Raw genomic sequence first — 25,880 nt, 5'->3', positions numbered from 1 at the left:
GACACCTCAAAACTCCCAGGAACTAAAACACCAACCAAAGAATACACATGGAGAGACCCACGGCTCCAGCTGCATATTTAAAAGAGGGGGGGTCTTATCTTGCATCAATGGGAGGGGTAGAACTAAGTCCTGTGAAGGCTTGATGTTATTCCTTAAGAAAAAGTTAGAGTTAGAGTAGGGAAGGTGTGGGTGGATGGGTGGGCATACACACTCATAAAATCAGAAAGGAGGTGATTGTGCTGTGGGGGTTTGAAGGAGAAACTTGGAATGAGGATAACATTTGAAATGCAAACAAATAAAATAACCAATAATTATTAATAAAACATGCATATACATAGAAATAAGATAAATGAATAGATCTAAAATTAGAAAACTGAAGAAAGTGAGAAATTATTTGACTAAAAAGGCATAAAGGAATATGGAAGGCATAAAGGAATAAAGGAAATATGAAGCCTATGGTCAAAGAATTTAAAGAAAAATATCATTCTTGAGTTGCAAATTGAGCATGACCCAGAATGTCTTGAAGGGAGAAGAAGATGGATTGAAAGGAGGAATGAGTTAGCAGCAAGATGGGCAATAGGCATGGGTCATGGAGGTGCAGGTACCAGCAAAGTACATGCTACATTTGTGTCACTGTGCAACAATGAATCACTCAATAATGTATGCTAATTAACAGAAATAATAATTACTTTTTTATGTTCAATAAATCTTATTTATTAAAAATTCTATACTTATTATATCTTGTTTCCCCAAAGCTTCATTATTTATTCTCAAGGTTATTTTATTATAATAAAATAGATGATTCTAAACTAGAAAACTTCCATTAAAATGATACATACTGAATATTTATTACATATACAATTTTAAGAGATAGGTAAGTTAATTATAAAACTCCATAACTAAATACCACAGTTACTGTATTTATTTATTTATTTATTTATTTATTTATTTATTTATTTATATTTATTTCTATTTTTTAATCAGGTATTTATTTATTTTACATTTCCAATGCTATCCCAAAAGTCCCCCACACGATCCTCCCCCCATACCCACCCACTCCCACTTCTTGTCCCTGGCATGCCCCAGTACAGAGGCATATAAAGTTTGCAAGACCAAAGGGCCTCTCATTCCGCTGATGGCCGACTAGGCCATCTTCTGATACATATGCAGCTAAAGACAGGAACTCGGGGGGGGGGGGTACTGGTTAGTTCATATTGTTGTTCCACCTATAGGGTTGCAGATCCCCCCATCTCCTTGGGTACTTTCTCTTGCTCCTCCATTGGGGGCCCTATGATCCATCCAATAGCTGACTGTGAGCATCCACTTCTGTGTTTGCTAGACCCCGGCATAGTCTCACAAGAGACAGCTATATCTGGGTCCTTTCAGCAAAATCTTGCTAGTCTATGCAATGGTGTCAGCGTTTGGAAGCGGATTATGGGATGGATCCCCAGATATGGCAGTCTCTAGATGGTTCAGCCTTTCATCTCAGCTCCAAACTGTGTCTCTGTAACTCCTTCTCTGGGTGTTTTGTTCCAAATTCTAAGAAGGGGCAAAGTGTCCACCCTATGGTCTTCGTTCTTTTTGAGTTTCATGTGTTTCACAAATTAAAAAATGGGGCTCAGAGCTAAGCAAAGAATTATCACCTGAGAAATACCGAATGGCTGAGGAGCACTTGAAAAAATGTTCCGCCCCCTTAATCATCAGGGGAATGCAAATCAAAACAACTCTTCGATTTCACCTCACACTAGTCAGAATGGCTAAGATTAAAAATTCAGGTGACAGCAGATGCTGGCCAGGATGTGGGGGTGGCATTGTTGGTGATATTGCAAGCTTGTACAACCCTCTGGAAATCAGTCTGGCGCTTCCTCAGAAAATTGGGCATAGTACTACCAGAGGATCCTGCAATAACTCTCCTGGGTATATATCCAGAAGTTGTTCCAACTGGTAAGAAGGACACATTCTCTACTATGTTCATAATAGCTTTATTTATAATAGCCAGAAGCTGGAAAGAACCCAGATGCCCCTCAACAGAAGAATGGATACAGAAAATGTGGTACATTTACACAATGGAGTACTACTCTGCTATTAAAAAAAATGAATTTATGAATTTCCTAGGCAAATTGATGTACCTGGAGGGAATCATTCTGAGTGAGGTAACCCAATCAAAAAGAACTCACACAATATGTAGTCACTGATAAGTGGATATTAGCCCAGAAACTTAGAACACCCAAGATATAAGGTACAATTTGGGAAGTGATAATGAAACAAAAAACTTATCAAATCTGAACTACTTAAAATTTCATTTGCACACTTGGAAAAGAAATTTCCTCTTTTTTTTTGTTTTTTTGTTTTGTTTTGTTTTTGTTTTTGCTTTTTTTGTTGTTGTTTGTTTTTGTTGTTGTTGTTGTTGTTGTTGTTGTTGTTTTTGTGTTTTTCAAGACAGGGCTTCTCTGTATAGCCTTGGCTCTCCTGGATCTCACTTTGTAGACCAGGCTGGCCTTGAACTCAGAGACCTGCCTGCCTCTGCCTCCAGACTGCTGGGATTAAAGGTGTGCACCGCCATGCCCAGGCCTCCTCTGTATTCTCATGAAAGAGTGCTTCATTTTCATTCATTCCTCTAGATACAACTCTCTGTACTCTGAATTTATCAAAGATTCAGAAGTCATAAACAGGAAAAACAGTGACTTTTACATAATGCAGAAATATACAATGCAAAACACTAAAGTTGTTTCTGTCATTCAAACATAAAATGGGGCATATCATCGCCCAAACTGATGAACTGCTTATATAAACTCTGTTTGTTTCCAGTCCAAATCCAATGAAACAGGTTCATGAGTGTACAATATTCAGTAAACTCTCAGATTGTCACTGTTGACTCTAGACTGCAACCCAATATACATGGGTAGAAAGAATATATAGGGAAAGTTTACAAATTGAACCACAGTGTTCCGTCACAGTCACTATTTGTTTCTAAGATATTTAAAACCTATTTTTAAATAAGATTCCTTAACTGCCACTACCTCATTGTAAACTGACAAAAAACAATGTAGGAAAACTATATATATATATATATATATATATATATATATATATATATATATATATAGTAGAGGGGTCAGCCTAAGCTATTAAGTTGAAAGGAAAAAATGAGCTCATGGGAGGGAGATAATGGTTTGGAATTCAAATATTAACATGATTTTTACATTACTAATTAATTTTTAGGAGGTAGGGTGACTTTTTCATTTATTGGAAATAAATGGAAGCACAGGTCTTGTTTAGATATTCTTATCTATCACTTCTGTGACATAGTCCACACTCTACATGGTCTGTGGAGCTCAGTGACTGTAAACATGAGACTGCATCTGCATGACTTGGACTGTATAATACAGTGTCCTCTATGTCCTCAGTAGCTCCAGATTTGCTAGTACTGCATGTGTCACTATGAATCTGATTCAATCCACTGACATCATTTCTAAGTGTGGTCACATAATCAGATTGTTGAAACTTTCCAAGGACCAAATTTGAACACAGGGGCTTCCTTCCACAGATTCGCAAACATGAATGATATCATGGAGACTTAGAATGAATTATCCTCCTAAGTATTTAACTACATGTGTTTATTACATGGGCTGTGGACACCAGTTGCTGTGCCCCAGGGAAGAAAGTATTTAAGTTTCTTCCAGGGCTCAGGAGAAACCTGAAAATAAAATGAATCATGAATATGTAATTAACATCTCCTTTGCTCAAAGAAATAAAAGGTGGTAGAAATCTGATGTGCTGATATGCATGGCACTTCACAATCCACACTGCCCAGGTTTAAGGCAGGAAAAATATGTTCATTTTCATGGGAGTCTTCTTCCTCCTTAATATTACAGTTCTAATGGCCAATTTCATTGATCCCAGGTGCTTTTGGAGAATAAATTTGGATGAAATAACGGATGAATCTTTGGGAATGTCTTGTGCTTTCATCCTGGCAGCAGTTCAGACACCCACTGAAAAAGATTATTTCAAAAAGACTCTTAATGTTCTGTAAGTAAATTTGTATTTTAACTTTAAATGAGAACATAAATATTTCTTGAGTGCTCTGAGGATGAAGATTAGGCAACATCTTGAGTCTTCTCTCCTGGTGCTAAGTCTGAACTCCAAGAAACAACCTTAATTCTTTTACAGATTTAATCCTATATTCTCCATTTAATTAATCCAGTGGAGATTTTGGTTTTCTTCCAGGTGGCTTCTGATTTAAACGTTGGAAACATTGGAATAAAGGAATATCTACATTGATCTTTAACATAAACCCTGCCTTTTGACATTTTATATTGCACTCTAGGTAGAAATGACTTATTGAAATTGATCCTGTAATATTTCATTATGTTTTATTCCAAGTGCATGTAAATAAATGGTCATAAATTGTGCTGACAGTCCTTCCATAAGTGTGTTGCTCCTAGAACATATTCTGGTGCCAGTAATATTCATGGCACATATAGTTGTCAAAAATTTTACATACATACAAACTTACTGTCTTAAATTCATGGCGTGTAGTCACTTATTGACTTCTAAAACTTCATCAGGTTTGGAAAGAGAAGATACTTACACTCAGAAAGTCCTACTTCATATGAATGCCTGGATGGATATTTTTGTATGTATATGAGCAAGGAATATTTAGCTCATTAGGGGTCAAGACATCAAAGTGTTTTAAAAGATAAAATCCAAAAGCACTGCGGCTTAGTACTTCACACTATTTATGTACAATTACTGGCTTTTATGTATTGCAAAGTTCAATTGGGCACTCTCTTTTTAGAGTAATCCATATTTGGAAAATATGGAATCCAATGATATGGTTACATGCTTTGAATAGGCAGGCTATCAATAACAGTAGTGACTGCTTATGTCCCTTATTACTGGCATGGGTGACATTTGTATTGTGGGATAGTTGGAACGTTTGAGGACAGTGATACAGTAGCTTTCTATTAGTTTTTTTGTCATATTTAAGAAAAATGTCTTCTCCATTCATGTATGAGTTGGTTAATCTCTGACCCTTTTAAAATATCTAAATGTTGTGTGACTTATTTCAATATTTTTAGTAAATATTAGTGCACAGGTTAACAACGTGGTATCAATACCAATTTTTGTGAATTGCTGATCATTGTTTTAAAACACAGCCCTTTAGACTACTAGGCTACACAGACATCTTAAGTAACTGATGTTTCCTAAATTTCAGTTATAGGTAGTAGTTTGAGCATTGCACAATGTCTACTCTCAAATTTATTTTGTATATTAGGAAAACTTTAATTGAGATTTGTATATGTGTGTGTGTGTGTGTGTGGTAATAAAGAATATTCTAAAATGACCTATTTTATAGGATATAGAATGAAAACACAATAGATGTATAATTTTTTAGTGAAACACTGATTATATTTACTTCATTCTAATCATTAAATATGCAGGTTTACATATAGTGTTTATTGATAAAATCACATGAAATGACAAGGATAAAACAGGAGATATCATTTTTTTCAAAAACATAAAACCAATATCTTATTATTCCATTCCCATGGTCTAGTGGTCCACTTTTATTTAAAAAATAAACAATGAATACATTCCATAAATTTACACAAAAATCTCTTCTATATTATAAGCATATAATACTGGCATATACAAATATCACAGATATTTCCTTATTTTCTGAGTTCTCAGTAGGATACTCATACTGTTTTAGTGTAATGACAAAGGTTGTCAAAGATGTTTCCTAGATATTTATTTATAATGAATAAAATACCCAGAGTGAATATATCACATTCCTTTTTAAATAGGAAGTAGGAGAATGATACATCAGTGGTGGGACAAGCCCTTAATCTCTGAACTAAACACCTCCCACTGCTGCATACCTGTGCTTTAGAATTGAGGAGAGTCTACAGGAAAGTATCTTATAAAACATTTGGATGTATTGCAGTCTTATAACCTAAATAGTCCTTGCTCAAATACATACAAACTTAAATATTGACATGTATCAATTACCAAATTTGTGTTTGATATTTGAATTTAATTAGAAATAAATCTTTAGAAAAGATTTTATTTCAATAAAAGATTGAAAAAACTAACAGTATGAGGATAGATATGAAGGGATGTGTCAAGAATTTTGGCCCCTAATTGTAAGAGATTATAAGTACAGGAATCAAATGTTGCTAGAGCGAGAGACCATTATGCATTGATAAATCATGGTTTCATTTCTTTCTTTCTTCCTTTCCTTTTCTTTCTTTCTTTCCTTTTTTTTTTTTTTTTTTTTGAGACAGGGTTTCTCTGTATAGCTCTGGCTGTCCGAGAACTTACTTTGTAGACCAGGCTGGCCTCAAACTCAGAAATCCACCTGCTTCTGCATCCCAAGTGCTGGGATTAAAGGCGTGTCACACCACTCCTGGCTATGGTTTCATTTCCTTAACCAATTCAGTTAATTTCACAGGAAAATGTCATGAACTCAGTGGCTCTAATAAATTTATTTATTGCTTAATAATTTCAAAATTAAGACATGATCAGAATTACTGTTTTGTCAATATCTGTGGTTTTCTCTTTACCTTCTGATCAAGCACTCAAAAACAAAAATGGAAATTATCTGTGTGGATGAGGTCAATACCATCTCTCATTTATGGGACCAACAATGTCATGAACTTTTAAAGTGCTTTCTATTTTCTAGGTCCATGTGTCAATCCAATCTTATAACAAAAGCCATTTGTTCCCGTCTTTAGATGTCAGATTCAGAAACTTCCAGTATAGCGTAGTGCTTCTATTGAATACAAATGTGCATGTATAATCATCTGTCCATAATAAACTCTGTACTCTTTTACAGAAACACGACTAAAAACCACAAATATGCTTTGGCATTGGTGTTTGCAATGGATGAAATCAACAGAAATCCTGATCTTTTACCAAATATGTCTTTGATTATAAGATACACTTTGGGCCATTGTGATGGAAAAACTGTAATACCTACACCATATTTATTTCGTAAAAAAAAAGAAAGCCCTATCCCTAATTATTTCTGTAATGAAGAGACTATGTGTTCCTTTCTGCTTACAGGACCCAATTGGGAGGTATCTTTAAGTTTCTGGAAGTACATGAACAGCTTCTTATCTCCACGTGTGAGTTAACATTGGCCAGGAATTCTTAACATCATGTTTCTTTGGGGGACTTTTATAGCTATTAAGAAAGTTAATGGATGTGGTTGGACATATGCTAATATCAATCTAGGTAGTTCCAAGATACTTACTATTCAGAAACATGTTAGGCCTTCTGCTAAGGGCTACCACCAGAAATAGAAAGATACCAGTAAGACAGAATACAAGAGGCCATGGAGAATTGAGTCTGGCATGGTGGTAGAAGGTATCTTACAACCTTGACTGACTGTCAGTCAGGGTGTTTCATTATTTGTACCAATCTCAGCAAGCAGAAATGTGTTCATGCTGTTCCAAAATATAGAACATATTATTTCTGTCCCCAGATAGGTTTTATTTTTATCTTGGTTATAAGATTATATTATCATTGGTAATCTATGAAATAATAGAATTATGGTGGTGTTATGAATTTAGTCATCATAGATAAACTGTGATGGAACAGAAATTAATTTTACCAACATTTTCTCTATAACCTTACTTTTAACTATCTGGAGTATTTTTATTTAGAAAAGGCATGAAATACCATTCTTAATCAGGCAACTCATGACATTTCAGTGGTACTAGAATGGATGAAAAGCTCCAATCCAGTCTGGGGAGTTAATCATTTGATTACCTGTGAGTGTATGACCAACTATTAAAAGACAGAATTTAAATTGACATTAGATCCCTGGCAAAAATTTCACACCAATAGTGCTATACCTGTAATGTCATTTTCTTTAATAATATTATATTATTAATGTAATTAATTTATATTAGTATATTATTAACAGTATATAATATTATTATATACTCTGTAGAATTTATTGCTATGTTTTATCCTGTTTTTTTTTTCTTTTGCTTCCACATCATAACATACAAGATTAGAACTTGACAAGTAAACTTTTCTAAGAGAGAGGAGTTATGGGGTTCAAATACCTCATTCTTCCATATTTTTCCACATGAAGGTTTTTGCTTCATTATGAGACACTTTTTAAGGAGTACAAAATACCATTCAATCTAACTTCATTTCTATACATTTTCCTCAAGATGTACAACTTATGAATCCCAATTTTTTTGCACCAGAAGTACCTGGGTATATAGTAAGAAGAGTTTTTCTAATCCAATCTGCTGCTAATAATTTTAGGCTGCAAAATCTAGTTTATAATTTTACAAATGCTTTGATCTTATTGTCTGTTTCCTGAGGAGGCACAGATGCAGACATTGCCAGAGTAATTCATAACAAAACTTAAAAAGGAGATCTCTGGCAGCTTTCTGTGAGTCACAACCTCTAGTGTACAATATTAATGTCAAGTAGGGCAATATAAGAATATCTCTTCCAAATGCTATATCAGTATTGTGTACAGGATTATTCTCTTCAATCTTAGAAGAATTTATGGATTATGGCATAAAAGTGTTTTTTAAAACTATTACTCAAATATCCCCAAATTGTAAAAGTATAAAAATCCCTTCAAACATTTGAAACACAGATATCAAAGACTAAAACTGAAAGACAGAAAGGCAGTCATTATATCATGTGAATACATTTGTTACTTCTTTGTGAAACAGCTATGCTTGCTATTCCCATTAGAAGTGGATGTGCCAGGCTTCCACTTTTGATAATTTGAATTAGAGATAAGAGAAAAAGTCACAGATAATCAACTGTTTGCAGGTAAGTGTGATTACAAGTGTTTTCACATGCACCACACCTCATGCTGCTCTTTGTGCTGTAGATCCTTCAGCTTACCTATGGTCCTTTCCACTCCATCTTCAGTGATGATGAACAATATCCCTATCTCTATCAGATGGCCCCAAAGGACACATCTCTAGCATTGGCAATTGTCTCCTTCATAATTTACTTTAGCTGGAACTGGATTGGCCTTGTCATCCCAGATGACGATCAAGGAAACCAATTTCTTTTAGAGTTGAAGAAACAGAGTGAACACAAGGAAATTTGCTTTGCCTTTGTGAAAATGATCCCTGTTGATGTAGTTTCATTTCCACAAAAAACTGAAATGTACTACAAACAAATTTCGATGTCATCCACAAATGTTATTATCATTTATGGAGAAACATACAATTTCATTGATTTGATCTTCAGAATGTGGGACCCTCCCATTTTACAGAGAATATGGATCACCACAAAACAATGGAATTTCCCTGCCAGGAAGACAGACATAAGTCATTGCATATTCTATGGATCACTTACTTTTCTACCGCACCATGGTGAGATTTCTGGCTTTAAAAATTTTGTACAGACATGGTTCCATCTCAGAAACACAGATTTATATCTAGTAATGCCAGAGTGGAAATATTTTAACTACGAAGACTCAGCATCTAACTGTAAAATACTGAAGAACAATTCATCTGATGCCTCATTTGATTGGCTAATGGAAGAGAAGTTTGACATGACCTTTAGTGAGAATAGTCATAACATATACAATGCTGTGCATGCCATAGCCCATGCCCTCCACGAGATGAATCTGCAACAGGCTGATAATCATGCAATAGATAATGTAAAAGGAGCCAGTTCTCACTGCTTGAAGGTAAAAGTTTCTTCTATTGGAGGATGTTTGGTGTCTTCACTTGCATAGTAGTTTAGAGTCTTTCAGATGCCCAGACTTAAAGAAATAAGAAATATTTTCCAAAATAGATAGTTTTCCAAACATTTTACCTTAACAAAAGCAAATCTATAGATTGTTATGTATGTGATTGGAAAAAGAATTCACAGATTAGCACTGAAAATATGTGGTTTTATACAGAGCACCCAAATATTGATTAGCATGCCCCTTCCAATATTGGAAATAAACAGTCTTTCCTCATTAATTTTCTCCATGATTAGAAGATGAGTTTTTATTTATATTTGTCAATTATATGGAAATCATTTGTAGGAATTACTTTCATTAGTGTAATCCTGTGATTATGTCAAGAGTGTGGACTCTGGAGTACATTCTGGGTTTTCTGAGAGTAACTAAATAAGAAATAGTGTTGGTATTCATTTCTGTCTGTAGAAATGTGTTTATATGTGTGAATTTATGCTTCTCAATTAGTATATGTATATTTTCTACTCTTTCTGTGTATCTGCGTTTATTTCTGTGTTACTTTCAACATATATGTTTATCTCTCTGTTTGAAAGTGGAAGTGAGCAACATTTTTTTCTATGTAGGAATTTCTTTCTATAAGTGTTTATTTATATATTTGTGTGTGTTTCATTGGTGTTTTGTCAGAGGATGTTTCATTGTGTACAATGTATGTATTTTGTAAGTGTTTATAAGTACTTATATGTATTTGTACCTGCTTTACTAAGTATGTGTCTGCCTATTTATTTGTACTTGGCAAGGCCTTTGGCTATATTTTTATCTTTAGGTGTGAGTAGAAAAATCTCTGTATGTCAACATAGTTCATGGCTGGTCCTTAAATATTTATACCTCTACCCGTGTTTTGCTGTCAGTCTACCTCTCCCTCTCCCTGTCCCTGTCCCTGTCCCTGTCCCTGTCCCTGTCCCTGTCCCTGTCCCTGTCCCTGTCCCTGTCCCTGTCCCTCTCCCTCTCCCTCTCCCTGTCCCTCTCCCTGTCCCTCTCCCTGTCCCTCTCCCTGTCCCTCTCCCTCTCTCTCTCTCTCTCTCTCTCTCTCTCTCTTTCTTTCTCTCTTTCTTTCTCTGTGTGTGTGTGTCTGTATGTCTGTGTGTGTGGTTGTATGTGAGCCAGAGTATTATTTTGTGTGATTTCATATCTCTGTTTTTATTTGAGTGGATATTATTGTCATTTATGTCCCTGAATATTTACATATGTGTGTCAACATGTACGTATATTTGTTTGTAAATAAGTGTATAGCTGTAAAATTTGTGTGACTTGGAATAGATGTGAGCCTCTCTCGGTGTCTGTGTGTATATTTGTGTGTGTGTTTGGTGTGTGTGTTGCATACCTGTGCTTGGATCTGCATTTTTCTCTGTTTGTGTTTGGTATTCTTCGCTGAGAAAACTGAAATTATTATAATATTGTGATAATTTCATTTATGGAATTGCATTTGTTGTGATTCCTCTCTTTCTTTCTTTCTTTAAATATATTTGTCTTTGCTATGAAATCAGAATGAATTTTATGACTTGAAGGAATGATATATACATTATAGTGCAATGCTTGTATTTTAGGTGAACTCCTTTCTAAGAAGGACCTACTTCACTAATCCTCTTGGGGACAAAGTGTTTATGAAGCAAAGAGTAATAATGCAGGATGAATATGACATTATTCACTTTGGGAATCTCTCACAACACTTTGGGATTAAGATGAAGTTAGGAAAGTTCAGCCCTTATTTACCACATGGTCAACACTTTCACTTTTACGTAGATATGATTGAGTTGGCCACAGGAAGAAGAAAGGTAAGTGTGCTAGCTTACTGGTTTATAATACAGAGCAGTAAACAGTGTCAGATGAATACATGGCAAAATATTGAAATGAACAATTTAATCACATAAGGAACCAATTTCTAGTCTCCTGTATAATATTTCTTTTTCTCATTTTTCACATTTTTACCAATTATTTGAAGATTTCAAACATGCATAACATGTACCTTTGTCATATCAGAACCATTTTTTGAAATTTAATAAATTAAAAAAAACTGTTCTTCACCACTGTTTGATATTCTTTCCTTTAAATTAAACAACATTTTCTTCCCATAATTGTGCTAATGAAACAGTAATCTCCGCCCTTACCTTAAATTTCTGGAACAGGTACTGATATGAAAGAGGCTAATGTTACACGTATGAAACACCAATAGTAATAATTGCTAACCCTTGTCATTATACCCAAAAATATTTACCATATAATAAAATGACATTCACCACATTCACTAATGAACACAATTACAGAAAATCATATTCATAGAAACATCACTTTTTAGTAAATTTGAAGAATCCATTCACTCTTTTACATAAGATGACCAGAAGGTCAAAGGAACATATAGACATCACTGGATCAAAAGAAAAAAATAATGTCTATTAACACACCTCAAGTACAGCAATAACAGCAACCAGACAAATAATTTTCAGTTATAATTGAACTTTTTTGTTAACATTCTCTAAATGAATTCAAAGACAACAAAACTGGTTTATTTTTTAAGACATTCCTAAGTTGCCTGCAGAGGGTAGTAAGACACATTCATATACAAGAGGGGAACTTTTCTTTATTAAAAAATGGAGGAAAATAGTATAATGTTTAATAATAGGGAAAAAAGGTCATGCAAGAACAATACATTTGATGGATATGTGTGGAAAAATTCTTGACAAAACCCCTACCAAAAGAACAAAACACACAACAGAAAGATCATTCTCTGAGAACAGGGAGATTTTTTTTTAATTTTGATTATTTTATTTATTGAAAATAAATTATTCTCACATAATATATCCTAATTACAGTTTCCATTTGGATGTGAACAATTGTCAGTTCTACTGGCAAATATATCATAGTTAATATTCCTATTTCTTTCCCTTTTCATCAGATCCACTTTATGTCACTAATTAGAAAATGACAGGATTCTATGGGAGAATAATAAAATAAAACAGGATTAAACAAATCTTAGCCATCATAATAGAACAAAATTTTCATAACACATTACAGTAACTAAACATATGAAATTGAACTAGGTGAAAAGACCACGAAATCCTATTCCCAGTTTAGAACTAAGAATACTTTATTTTTGAAAATATATTTCAAACTGTCAATTCGATAATCAGAACATCTGGAACTACTGATTCAGATCATTTATTCCACATTTGCATGTGAAAAAACATAAGAAGAAGCGCCTATAAACTATTAATGTTAAATTGCAAAAGGAATTACTTGGACAAAGTGATGTTATATGTCAATGGGAATTCTACATTAACACCCTGAAATAGACTGTCCTTTTCGAAGCCAGCCAAAACACAAGAATCTGGTAGTCAAACACTGTTGGTATTTTCTTTTATGACTGATTAATCATAAAATAATTACCAAATACAATGGTCAGTAGGAAAATTTTTGTGACTCACAAATGCCCTGTTCCCCTACCTGGAAATTAATCTTATATAAACTGAATGTACTCAGGACTTGAAAGCAAAACTGTGAAAATACAATCACGTTGATATTTGAGCCAAAATAAGACCAACTCATTGCTTCCACTTGACTATTCCTTCTATTGTAGACAGAATTTCTTGAGGTTTGTGGGATGAGTCCAATTCTCAGTTTTGCTTGCAAACTACTCAAAGTTAATACACCTCCACAACTGCTGATATTCCTGGCTTGCTCATTCTTTTTTCTACTTAGGATTTTTGTCAACTCTTTATCATTCACTCTGAAAATTGTTATTTTTGGAGCTGTGCTACTTATAAAATATTTAGGAATCACCACAATACAATAAATGAGTTTTAGATAACCCTCATATGTATCTATGTGGCACACTGCATGAAAATATAAGTATCATTTATCGCAGTATACTTTAATATTTTATACGAAGAAACAGAAGTAAATAGCAAGTTTATATTATATATATATATATATATATATATATATATATATACACAAAACTTTATTATTTTTACCTTAGTGCCTTCAATAGGGCCTGATATGTAGTAGGGTTTTTATGGGAAAAATTTGCAATCATATACCTAACATTCAACTGGTATAAAAGAGACTAAAGCCAAAAAAAAAAAAATCAAAAACAAAAAAAAAAAATCAAAACAAAACAAAAGAAAACAAAAACTCGTTTTATTATCAGACTGTCATGGAACAAATTCTGTAGACCATGATGGCCTCAAAATAAGTAATCTGCCTGCCTCTTCCTCCCAAGTGCTGTGAATAAAGGTGTGTACCACCACTGCCCAGCTGCCTTTGGTTTAATAAAAGTAATATATATATAAAGCCTTAACAACAACAACAACAACAAAACACTGCTCTTATTTTACTGTTGTTTATTACATTCTTAGAGTTGAAGATTGAACCTAGTATGTGTTAGGCTAGAAGCTATCCATGAATTATACTCCCATTTTAATTGTGATTTTGCTATTTGTGCCTTTTTTTTCCATTTTTTTAAATTGGAGATTTCATTTATTTACATTTCACATGTTACTCCTTTACCCTGTTTCCCTTCCGCAAACCCATTATACCATCCCCCCCCTTATCCTTCTTCTATGAGGGTACTCTCTCAACCACCTACCCACTCCTTCCTCAGCACCTAAGCATTCTTCTACACTGGGGCATCAAGCCTTCACAGAACCAAAGGACTCCCCTCCCATTGATGCCAGATAGGAAACTTTAACTCCTTCAGTTCTTCCCCTAACACCTCCACTGGGGTCCCTGTACTCAGTTCAGTGGTTGACTGTGAGCATCCATATCTGTATTGGTCAGGATCTGGCAGAGCCTCTCAGGAGATAGCTGTATCAGATAGCTGTATTTACGGTTTGTAAACACTTCTTGCCATCCACAATAGTGTCTGGGTGTGGTGACTGCATTTGGGATGTATCTCCAGGTGGGGTATTCTCTGTGTGTCTTTTCCTTCTGTCTCTGCTCTACTCTTTGCCCCATCATTTCCATTAGACAGGAACAATTCTGGTTTAAAATTTTGTAGATGTGTGGGTGGCCCTATTCCTCAACTACGGGGCCATGCCTAACCTCTGGATATGGTATCCATAGACTCTTCCTCCCAATTCTGGGATATTTCGGCTAATGTCATCCCTGTGGGTTCCTGGGATGCTCTTGATTTCCTGGAATCTGGGACTTTTTGGTTGCTACCCAAAGAACTCCATCCCTGATTGCTATACTCCTCTGTTCAACCTCCTGACCTCTGTACACATCTTCCATTTTCTACCATACCTGATTCTTCTCCTATTTTTCCCCTCCCCCTCTTTTCTTCCTCTAAGGGAGAATTTATTTCAGGGATGCAAGCATACTTCAATATATGCTGTTCCATTAAATGCAATACATGACAAAATATAGAATTATATTATTTTCCAAAAAAATCTTCAGAAATGGCTCTTAGCCAACTCCAACATTAATTCATAGATAAAGAAACAAAAATAGTGATAGAACAGAAGGAACCTATATTGATATTGCAACATTTTCTTTCACAAAACTATTTACAATACTATAATACATGCGGAGAAAAATTTATCTATGAAAATCAGAAATAATATCAGGTTGTTTTTGTGATTCATGTTTTCATCCAAGCACTTTAGAGACAAAATCTGAATATCTATGTCTGTTTCGTCCCAGTCTACCCTATATTGTGAGTCCAAAACAGCCATGTGTGATATGGAGACACTACCTTAAAATAAATTATCATAAATACAAAAGTATGCACACTTTCCATACTCTAACTCAAAATAGTCTTCATATATAACAAAGGATTAATATACAGTTAAAGAAAATGATGGGGGCCAGACATGGTGGTACTCGCCTATAATCCCACCACTAGGGAGGCAGGGGCAGGCAGATTTCTGAGTTCGAGACCAGCCTGGTCTACAAAGTGAGTTTCAGGACAGCCAGGGCTATACAGAGAAACCCTGTCTCGAAAAACAAACAAACAAAAAACAAAAACAAAAAAGAAAGAAAGAAAGAAAGAAAGAAAGAAAGAAAGAAAGAAGGAAGGAAGGAAGGAAAGGAAGGAAGAAAAGGAAGGGAGGAAGGAAGGAAAAAAGAAAGAAAGAAAGAAAGAAAGAAAGAAAGAAAGAAAGAAAGAGAGAGAGAGAGAGAGAGGGAGGGAGGGAAGGGAAGGGAAGGGAAGGGAAGAAGGGAAGGGAAGGGAAGGGAAGGGAAGGGAAGGGAAGGGAAGGGAAGGGAAGGGAAGGGAAGGGAAGGGAAGGGAAGGGAAGAGAAGGGAAGAGAGAAAGAAAGAAAATATTAGAGAAAAAAGAAAGGAAGAAAGAAAGAAAGAAAGAAAGAAAGAAAGAAAGAAATAAGGAAAGAAAGAAAGAAAGAAAGAAAGAAAGAAAGAAAGAAAGAAAGAAAGAAAGAAAGAAAGAAAGAAAGAAAGAAAGAAAAAAGAAAGAAAGAAAAAGAAAATGATGGGCAGGAGAAATATACTCTGATCTTTGATGGGAAAGTGTAAGACAGTTTTCAACAATATCAAAAATATAGAAAGAATACTTCAAATCGTCAATTAACTTTAAACAATATAATATTTATCCAGCTTTTCCCAATATTTGAAGCCACTGTAGGGCATTTTGACATCATGGAATAGTCCATATGCAAGGTCGCTACAGAATAATTTATCATCTCCAACCATATTAAACCAGTGTCTGCATACTCCTCGATTTTTATATACAATTTCTCATACTTTGCAAAAGTAATTTATTTGAGGTCATATTTGTTATCTGTAACTTAAGGACATATTTTTTTTTCTATTTCAAATTTCTTCAAATACACACTTGCTCTGTGTTGCTTTCATTAAACTTTGATTATAAGGAAAGTGGGGAGGAAGGTGTGATTTGACATATGGCTTATAGCTATAGAAAGACAAGTGTGGATTTCAGGCAACTGGAACTAAAGAATTGATTTTTTTTCTTTATTGTAAGGTAAGGCAAAATCTTTTAATATCAGTTTCCCAAAACATTTTTCTGATTCTCCCATTAATGGAAAAAACTACCAACATTACTTTAGGCTGTTTTTTTCTTCCAAGAGATCTTAAAAGAACACTACTTACTGGCTCAACTGCCCACAGTAAGATGGGCATTCTTATATCAATTACCACAGAAGAAAATGCTTCAAAGATATGAGGACAGGCTAGTGTGGGCTTAGAGAACATTTCAATTAAGTTTCCTCTGTCCATAGGACTTAATACTAAGTTGAAAATAATTAACTAAAAAACATCAGGTTGCAACTTCTGTAGTTTTCACATACATCTCAATATCAGCTCTTTTTCCTAAATTACTAGACTCTCAGATACTATTCAACGTTTCTTCAATGCATTTCCAATATTCATTTCTGGCCATTAAATAGTGAACATTGTAAAATGTCAATCAGGGGCCTGGCGGTGGTCACACACATATTTAATCCCAGCATTTGGGACGCAGAAGCAGGTGGATTTCGGAGTTTGAGGCCAGCTTGGTCTACAAAGTGAGTTCCAGGAAAGCCAGGGTACACAGAGAAACCCTGCCTCAAAACACAAAAACAAACAAACAAATATATGTCAACCAGATTGTGTGAATAAAATGAGCTTATTGAAATCTTAAAGTGCTAATCTAAAACATAAAAGAACCTTCTAAAACTAATTATCAGTATGTGTCTAATTTTCTCAGATGCCATCCTCTGTGTGCAGTGCAGATTGTAGTCCTGGATTCAGAAGATTATGGAAGGAGGGAATGGCAGCCTGCTGTTTTGTTTGCAGCCCCTGCCCTGAAAATGAAATTTCTAATGAGACAAGTGAGTGTTTGCTACTCTGATAAATCCTGAAAATAAGTATTTCTCTTGCATCACCCTGGAATATTGAATTCAGCTAAAAGGCAACTGCAGATATAAAGTATATTACTTATCAAATTTACTACTTGTAGATACAAAAATCCTTAACAAAATCTTGCAAAAGCAAACAAACATGCCTGGTGCCTTGACCCACATATTGACTCATTGAAAATTCATGGTAGATTATATTTCACAAAGAAAATACTTTAGAAAATATAACTGCAATTTGCAGGAATACTGCACAAGATTTTCCAAACAGATAATCTATTATAAAACTACATGTACATTTAGATTTTAGTAACAAATTTTGTTAGTATTGATTTAGTCATATTTCATGAATCGATCTATCCTAAATATGATTGTGCACACCATGTACATATAAGAGCCCATGAAGAACTGAATATTATATTTAATCTACTGGATGAGATCATGAGACTACTAGGTGAAAAATCCATGTTCTCTGTAAGATTAATATAGAAGACAAAAGTATTTGCAAATTTATGAAAAAATGCTAAGTATGCGATATTAAGAGGGCCATGTTCAAAACCAGATGTAGTAAGAATCCAGGATGTAGGGGATAAGAGTTGACCTATGAATTGGAATAAACCATGAGATTCATATTCAGTATATTACATTTTACACCCATTGTGAAGATAATTTTTAGGGTTGCAAAATGCAATAAGTTTATGGTTACCTTTTCAAATATTTTGTCTTTTCTTCTACATAATGAATTAAAATTCTTAAAAGACATATTATGCCTGTGAGACACTTAAACAGTTAAATCATTTGCTGCTAAGGCTTACAGTTTGAGTTTATTCCCATGATGCATGGAGTAAAACCAAGCAATCTACTAAGTTGTCTTTTGAAGTCATATATTTTAACATATACTGTGCTTGAAAACAAATTTAAAGTATATGAAATTGTTTTAGACGTAGATGAAATTAATACGTACATCAAAATTAAATACAAAAATCCATAAAATATTTTATTGCATTAGTTGCTTAAGTGTGTGGAGTGGATAACACATATACAGGTGTACATATGAGCAAATAATAATGCTGTCATTAAATTTATATTTACTTGTGAGATATCTGTCATGGGTACTGGGATCTGAACTCAGATTCTCTGGTAGAGCAACATATTCTATTTATATCTAATCCAACTTCTTAGGCTCTTAGGCAACTTATCAAATAATATCTGTCCACAAATGCATTGTTGTAGATAAGAATTCTGAAAACCAAGGAAGCACATCAACATTCTCTGAAATGACTTGGAAATTAAGTGCAATTATAATCACTGTTCATGTTGTTACCATGTTGGGGATTACAATTTTAGAATGGAGTATAATTGCTTAACAAAAACCACCTGGGTTACCACCCTTACCAGAGGATTCCTCTGTTATTTGGCTCATTCTGTTTCTCAACACTGATTTCATCCTTGATTCTCATAAGAATGGAGGTGAGGCAAGGATTAAAGTGCTCAGCTTTCCATATGAAGAAGAAATCAAGGTGAAGGATCTTTCAGTACAAAGTATCTACAGAGGTATTTTTTCTTCAGTGCAAAAATTAGTGCACCTCATGAACAATAACCAGAACTTTTGATTAATTATTGCCAGATAAGGAAACATCTTAGGGCTTATTTCATTAATATTTTCTACTATTCAAACATAAACATTATATTTCCTCTCATATTCCACCCTGTTCCTATGACATGACAGGAATCACTTAAATACAATAATGCAATACCTACCTTCACATGAATTCACACATATAAGGATTTACATATATACTGCCTACCTGTTCAATTTTGTGTTGTTTCTGTGTCAACAAGTTTGAGCTAGTAAATTCTCCAGTAGCTATTACACATCTTTTCCCAGTAGAAGTCAGAGTCTCAATGTGTCATAGGGAAGGAATTCATAAAATATTCAGTGATCTCAAAACAAGAGAGTATAGAGTTTTGTATTTATAAAATATACCCAACCACATTGTGGTTTATGAATGTATCTTCTCTGAGTTAAATAATCTACTTGATGTTAACATAGAACCAAAAAAAAAAATGGCTTAGGAAATCTTTGCTTTCAGATAACATTATTTTTTATTTATTTTTTACATTTTATATTCCATTCCCCATCCCCCCATAGACCGATTGAATACTCCACATCCCACACCTTCTCCTCAACCCATCCTGTCTTCACGTTGAACCCCCATCCCCCACACCACCTTATAGGAATTAAAAGGGAGCCTGGGAAAAGAGAGGGGAGTGTAGACCCATTTCCCCTAGAGGTCCAATTATGCCCTGGACAGACAGACATGGGGGGGCTGCCAGACACTTTCCATTCAGCTCTGCATGGGCATCTAAGCCTCTGACTCTCTCAACAGGGGATGGACAAGGGCAGCCCAACCTGGGGGCCATGGGGCAACACCCTGTAGCCCAGAGGTTATGGGATAGAGGGAAGAGAGAAGACAGGTTCCCACACTGGCAAGAGTGAGCACAGCCTTCATAATCAGAGACAGTCTATGCTTTTAGAGCTTTATTGTAGAAAGGCCAAGAGAAACAAGAAACAAGAAAGAGAGGGGGGGACTAGAAAAAAAGAGAAAGTAAAAGGGAGAGAGTGAGAGGAGAGTAAGAGCAAGAGAACAAAGGAGTGAGAGAGAGAGAGAGGGCAAGAAGTGGCCAATCAGCCTCTTTTAAAATATGCTATCTTTTCTGTTGCTAGGTAACTGGGGAGGAGTTTACCGTGAAGGTCAAAAGCATGGGATATTGCCTACATGACTTCTAGCCTTGTTTCTCTTGTGGGAGCTGTAGTGGAAGGTAACTTAGGCAGGATCCAGAGTTCCAGGACCATGAGAGAACTCCTTCCCTCCTATGTAGGTAAATTAGGACCACCGAGTCCAAGGGTTCAGCATCTCAGTTTGACTGGAGACGAGCCTGTCTGTGCATAGACCAATGCCCCACAATACCTGACCTCTAAACTCCCTGGAACCTTCAGTCTTTGAGGGTTAGCTGCATGTTCTCTGAATGAACACTGACACAGAAGTCCTTTACTATATTGAGGGAACCATATCAGTTGGTGTACTGTGTCTGTTTGGTGGTACATTATTTGAGAGATTTCTGGGGTCAAGATTAATTGAAACTGCTGGTCTGCCTACAAGATCACCTTACTCATCAACTACTTCCAGTCTTACCTAATTCAGGGGTTAGTTGCTCCTGTCCATTGGTTGGGTGCAAATAACTTTATTTAGGAGGGCAGTCATGATAGATCCTTTTTGTGAGAGCTCCAGAGCCTCAGTAAAATGTGAGGCCATAGGACCTCCTCTTGACCTAGATCACACTTTGGCCCTGTCATTGGAAATTCTTTTCCTCAGGCTCCTCTCCATTTCATCCCTGCATTCAGACAGGAATAATTATGTGTTAGAGATGTGACTATGGGATGGGAACCCCATCACTCACTTGATATCCTGTCTTCCCACTGGAGGTGGGCTCTATACGTTTTCTCTATCTACTTTAGTACATTTCATCTAGGGTCTCTGACGTCCCAAGTCTCTGGTGCATTTTGGTGGGTCCACCCACCCTCCTATTACGTGAGGTTGCCTGCTAATATTCTTGTTGCTGGTCCTCAGGGATTGGTTCCCCTCTCACCCCCCCCACACCCCACAAACCCCTTTCTAATAACATCATAAATGATACAATCAAGTTAAGTAGACAAAGAAAAAATTGCTTGGTTTTATTTCTTTTAAATCTTTATGAACATTACAAATTGAAATCAATGCTCAGCAGCAATATCCTTCACATTACATTCTCAGTATCAAAGGCAGCATTGCAAGGTTTCATTCATTACCCTTACTTGAAATACCTTGACAAAAAATTTCTAAGGCAGACCTAACTAAGCTTTCCTTTGGAATTCAGATATGGATCAATGTGTGAATTGTCCACAATACCACTATGCCAACACAGAACAGAAAAAATGTATTCAGAAAGGAGTCACATTTCTAAGCTATGAAGATCCCTTGGGGATGGCACTTGCCTTAATGGCCTTCTGTTTCTCTGCATTCACAGCTGTGGTACTTTGTGTCTTTGTGAAGCACCATGACACTCCTATTGTGAAGGCCAATAACAGAAGCCTCAGCTACATATTACTTATGTCACTCATGTTCTGTTTTCTGTGCTCCTTTTTCTTCATTGGCCTTCCAAACAGAGCCATCTGTGTCTTACAGCAAATCACATTTGGAATTGTATTCACTGTGGCTGTTTCCACAGTTCTGGCCAAAACAGTCACTGTGGTTCTGGCTTTCAAAGTCACAGACCCAGCAAGAAGATTGAGAAACTTCCTGGTATCAGGGACACCCAACTACATTATTCCCATATGTACCCTACTCCAATGTGTTCTGTGTGCAATCTGGCTAGCAGTTTCTCCTCCCTTTGTTGATATTGATGAACACACTCTCCATGGCCACATCATCATTGTTTGCAACAAGGGCTCAGTAACTGCATTCTACTGTATCCTGGGATATTTGGCCTGCCTGGCACTTGGAAGCTTCTCTGTGGCTTTCTTGGCCAAGAATCTGCCTGACACATTCAATGAAGCCAAGTTCTTGACCTTCAGCATGCTAGTGTTCTTCAGTGTCTGGGTCACTTTCCTCCCTGTCTATCATAGCACCAAGGGCAAGGTCATGGTTGCTGTGGAGATCTTCTCCATCTTGGCATCCAGTGCAGGAATGCTTGGATGTATTTTTGTACCCAAGATATATATAATTTTAATGCGACCAGAGAGAAATTCTACCCAAAAGATCAGGGAAAAATCATATTTCTAAACAAATATTTCAGGAATTCTGTCAAATGTAAATTTGGTACATACCCACCAAATATTGGGTTATAGTGCATTTGCCTAGTTTTAGAATCACTCTCACTGGTTGCTCTAGTGATATAAGGAAGTATCACATCTACTGAGTCCATAAAATGTTGCACCCATTCACTTGCTTCATTTATTCTCACAGAACTAAACTCTCTATTTCAATTTCATTTTTCATTTTGCTTTCATGGAGATTTCCCTCTAGTAATGTCCAAAAAATGTTGATAAGGCCATTGAATCCATCACTTTGTGCAGAAAAATGAGATCTAGGACAGACACGGTTACACATAGAAACCATCTACCAAATCAAATAATCAATCAGAAACACAGACTAACTAAATAATCAGCAAAGATGAAATCAGAACATATTTTCTCATTTCCAGTAAGAGCACACACATAACAAAATACTGCCTTTTTTTCATATGTTCTTCAAGCTATTGGCCAATAGTCTAAGGAGGAAATGTTCCTTTTCTGCTGTCAAATACAAATATATTATATCCAACAATGATCAGAAGCCCAGGGACTCTGGATGAATTGGGAATAGTTGTAAGAAGCTGAGGAGAAGGGTGAGCCTTAGAAAGACCAGCATTCTCAACAAACCTGGACAAGCAAGATCTCTCAGACATTGAACCTCTAACCAGAGATCATACACTAGCTGATGTGAAGCCCCCAATATATATGCAGCATAAGTCTGCCTGGCTAGCATCAGTGGGAGAGAAACACCTAACCCTAGAGAGACTTAAGTCACCAGGGATTGGGATGGGCTGGGCATTGTGGATGTAGGGTATCATCTTGGAAATGGGGAAGGAGATATTTGATGACGAAGTCAGGGGGCAGACCAGGAGGGCGATAACTACTAGACTGTGAAAAAAAATTGAGTAATAATAAAAAAAATAAAATGAAATAAGCATGAAGATATTTCAACATGTTATTTATATTGTACTCATGGAAGGGATAGGTAAAACTACCGTCATTAGCCTGAACCTATTATTTTGTTTTCAGAGATTGCCCTTTGTGTGCAGTTTTGATTGAGTTTCTGGACTCAGAAAATTCTGGAAAACAGAATGAGAGGCAGATGCTTCCATTACGCTACTTTCTAGAAAACGACATTTTCAATAAGACAACTGAGTGTTTGCAGCTGCACTATTTCACATTTATCAATTCTCATTATATAATGGGAAACCAAATGGGTCTAAAATGCATTAACAAAAACAATAACTTCCCTAAGTCAGTCTTCATAGAAATACGATCACTAGCAATGTCCCTTTAAGGAACACATTCTTCATTAACATCCACATTTTACTCATTGAAAATTCATGGAAGATGGCATTATCGCAAAGAAAGATTTGATATTCAACTACAGTTTAGTGGAATTCTTCACGAATTTATTCTTTTTTATTTTTTATTATTTTATTATATATTTTCTTCATTTACATTTCAAATACTATCCCCTATATACTCTCACCACCCTGCTCCCCAACCCACCCACTCCTGCTTCCAGACCCTGGCATTCCCCTCTACTGCGGCATATAATAGTCACAAGATCAAGGACATGTCCTCTCAATGATGGTGGAGTGGCTCATATTCTGCTACATATGCAGCTAAACACATGAGCTCTGGGGGGTCCTGCTTAGTTCATATTGTTGTTCTTCATATAGGTTTGCAGACCCCTTCAGCTCTTGGGTACTTTCTCTAGCTCCTTCTTTGGGGGCCCTGTGTTCCTTATAATAGATGAGACTGAGCATCCACCTCTGGATTAGCCAGGCACTGGCATAGCCTCACCAGAGACAGTTATATCAGGATCCTGTCAGAAAATGTTGCTAGCATAGGCAATACTGTCTTATAAAAACTCATAAAAACTTACTGTCATATATGATATATATATGTCTTATATTTACATATAAATATTTAATAAAAATAATATAAATATACAAATATAATTATAATATATGGACCATCTAGAGACTGCCATATCCAGGGATCCATCCCATAATCAGCTTCCAAACGCTGACACCATTGCATACACTAGTAAGATTTTGCTGAAAGGACCCAAATATAGCTGTCTCTTGTGAGACTATGCTGGGGCCTAGCAAACACAGGAGTGGATGCTCACAGTCAGCTATTGGATGTATCACAGGGCTCCCAATGGAGAAGCTAGAGAAAGTACCCAAGGAGCTAAAGGGATCTGCAACCCTATAGTTGGAACAACATGATGAACTAACCAGTATCCCGGAGCAATTGTCTCTAGCTGCATATGTATCAAAAGATGGCCTAGTCGGCCATCATTGGAAAGAGAGGCCCATTGGACTTGCAAACTTTATATGCCCCAGTATAGGGGAATGCCAGGGCCAAAAGAATGGGAATGGGTGGGTAGGGATGTGGTGGGCGGTATGGGGGAATTTTGGGATAGCATTGGACATGTAATTGAGGAAAATATGCAATAAAAATATTAAAAATTAAAAAAAGAATATAAAAAATAATATATAAAATTAAATATATAAATAGAAAATATAATATACATGTATAATATAAATATATATGTATATATATAAACTTATAAAAACTTATGGTCTTATATAAAATATATAAATATTTAATGTAAAGTAATATAAATATATAAATGTATAATTATAATATATAACATAAATTATAATATAGAAATAACATAAATATATCACATAAATGTATAATGTAAAAATGTATATAGAAATACATATTTGTGTATATATAATATGTAGTGTCTTATAAAAACAAACTAAAACTTATAGAGGAGAATGTGCAGAAAAAAAAAAAAAAAAAAAAAAAAAAACCTCTACTATATGGGCCCAGGGGAAAAATTCCTGAACAGAACAGCAATGGCTTATAATGTATGATCGAGAATTGACAAATGAGACCTCATGAAATTTCAAAGCTTCTGTTAGGCAAAGTATACTGTTTGTAAGACAAAATGCCAACAAACAGATTGGAAAAAGATCTTTACCAATCCTAAATCTGATAGCGGACTAAGATCCAATATATATAAAGAATTCAAGAAGCTGGACTCCAGAAAACCAAATAACCCCATTAAAAATGGGGTACAAACAGAGCTAAACAAAGAATTCTCAACTGAGGAATACTGAATGGCTGAGAAGCACCTAAAGAAATGTTCAACATCCTTAATGATCAGTGAAATGCAAATCAAAACAACCCTGAGATTCCATTTCACACAAGTAAGAATGGCTAAGATCAAACATTCAGGTGACAACAGATGCTGGGGAGGATGTGGTAAAAGAAGAACATTCCTCCATTGCTGGTGGGAGCTGGTACAACCACTCTGGAAATCAATCTGTTGTTTCATCAGAAAATTGGCAGACATAGAACTACTGGAGGATCCAGCAATACCTCTCCTGCTCATATACCCAGAAGATGTTCCACCTTGTAATAAGGATATATGTGCCAGTATGTTCATAGCAACCTTATTTATAA

The 25,880-nt window shown here is 35.6% G+C and overlaps 1 protein-coding gene across 1 annotated transcript; it reads left to right on the top strand.

Moving 5' to 3' along the window:
* The first annotated feature begins 3,736 nt into the window (after window positions 1–3,736).
* LOC147003695 (vomeronasal type-2 receptor 116-like) lies at window positions 3,737–24,008 on the top strand. Its single transcript, XM_085842315.1, has 6 exons — window positions 3,737–4,029; window positions 6,842–7,133; window positions 8,876–9,688; window positions 11,290–11,517; window positions 17,407–17,530; window positions 21,473–24,008. The coding sequence occupies exons 1-6, from the start codon at window positions 3,833–3,835 to the stop codon at window positions 22,375–22,377; spliced, it is 2,559 nt and encodes an 852-aa protein (XP_085698441.1). The 5' UTR covers window positions 3,737–3,832; the 3' UTR covers window positions 22,378–24,008.
* Window positions 24,009–25,880: the final 1,872 nt, after the last annotated feature.

This window comes from Mus caroli, unplaced genomic scaffold, assembly GCF_978045245.1.
Source record: "Mus caroli unplaced genomic scaffold, Mus_caroli_1 scaffold_8, whole genome shotgun sequence".
Taxonomy (NCBI): Eukaryota; Metazoa; Chordata; class Mammalia; order Rodentia; family Muridae; genus Mus; species Mus caroli.
This window is presented reverse-complemented; position numbering and strand designations above follow the sequence as displayed.

Bases quoted from the DNA above. Each gene is read 5' to 3' on its own strand.
- LOC147003695 (XM_085842315.1), top strand. From the start codon at position 3,833: ATGTTCATTTTCATGGGAGTCTTCTTCCTCCTTAATATTACAGTTCTA. The intron at 4,030-6,841 runs GTAAGTAAATTT...ACTCTTTTACAG, and splicing joins AAAAAGACTCTTAATGTTCT to AAACACGACTAAAAACCACA. The intron at 7,134-8,875 runs GTGAGTTAACAT...TTTGTGCTGTAG, and splicing joins ACAGCTTCTTATCTCCACGT to ATCCTTCAGCTTACCTATGG.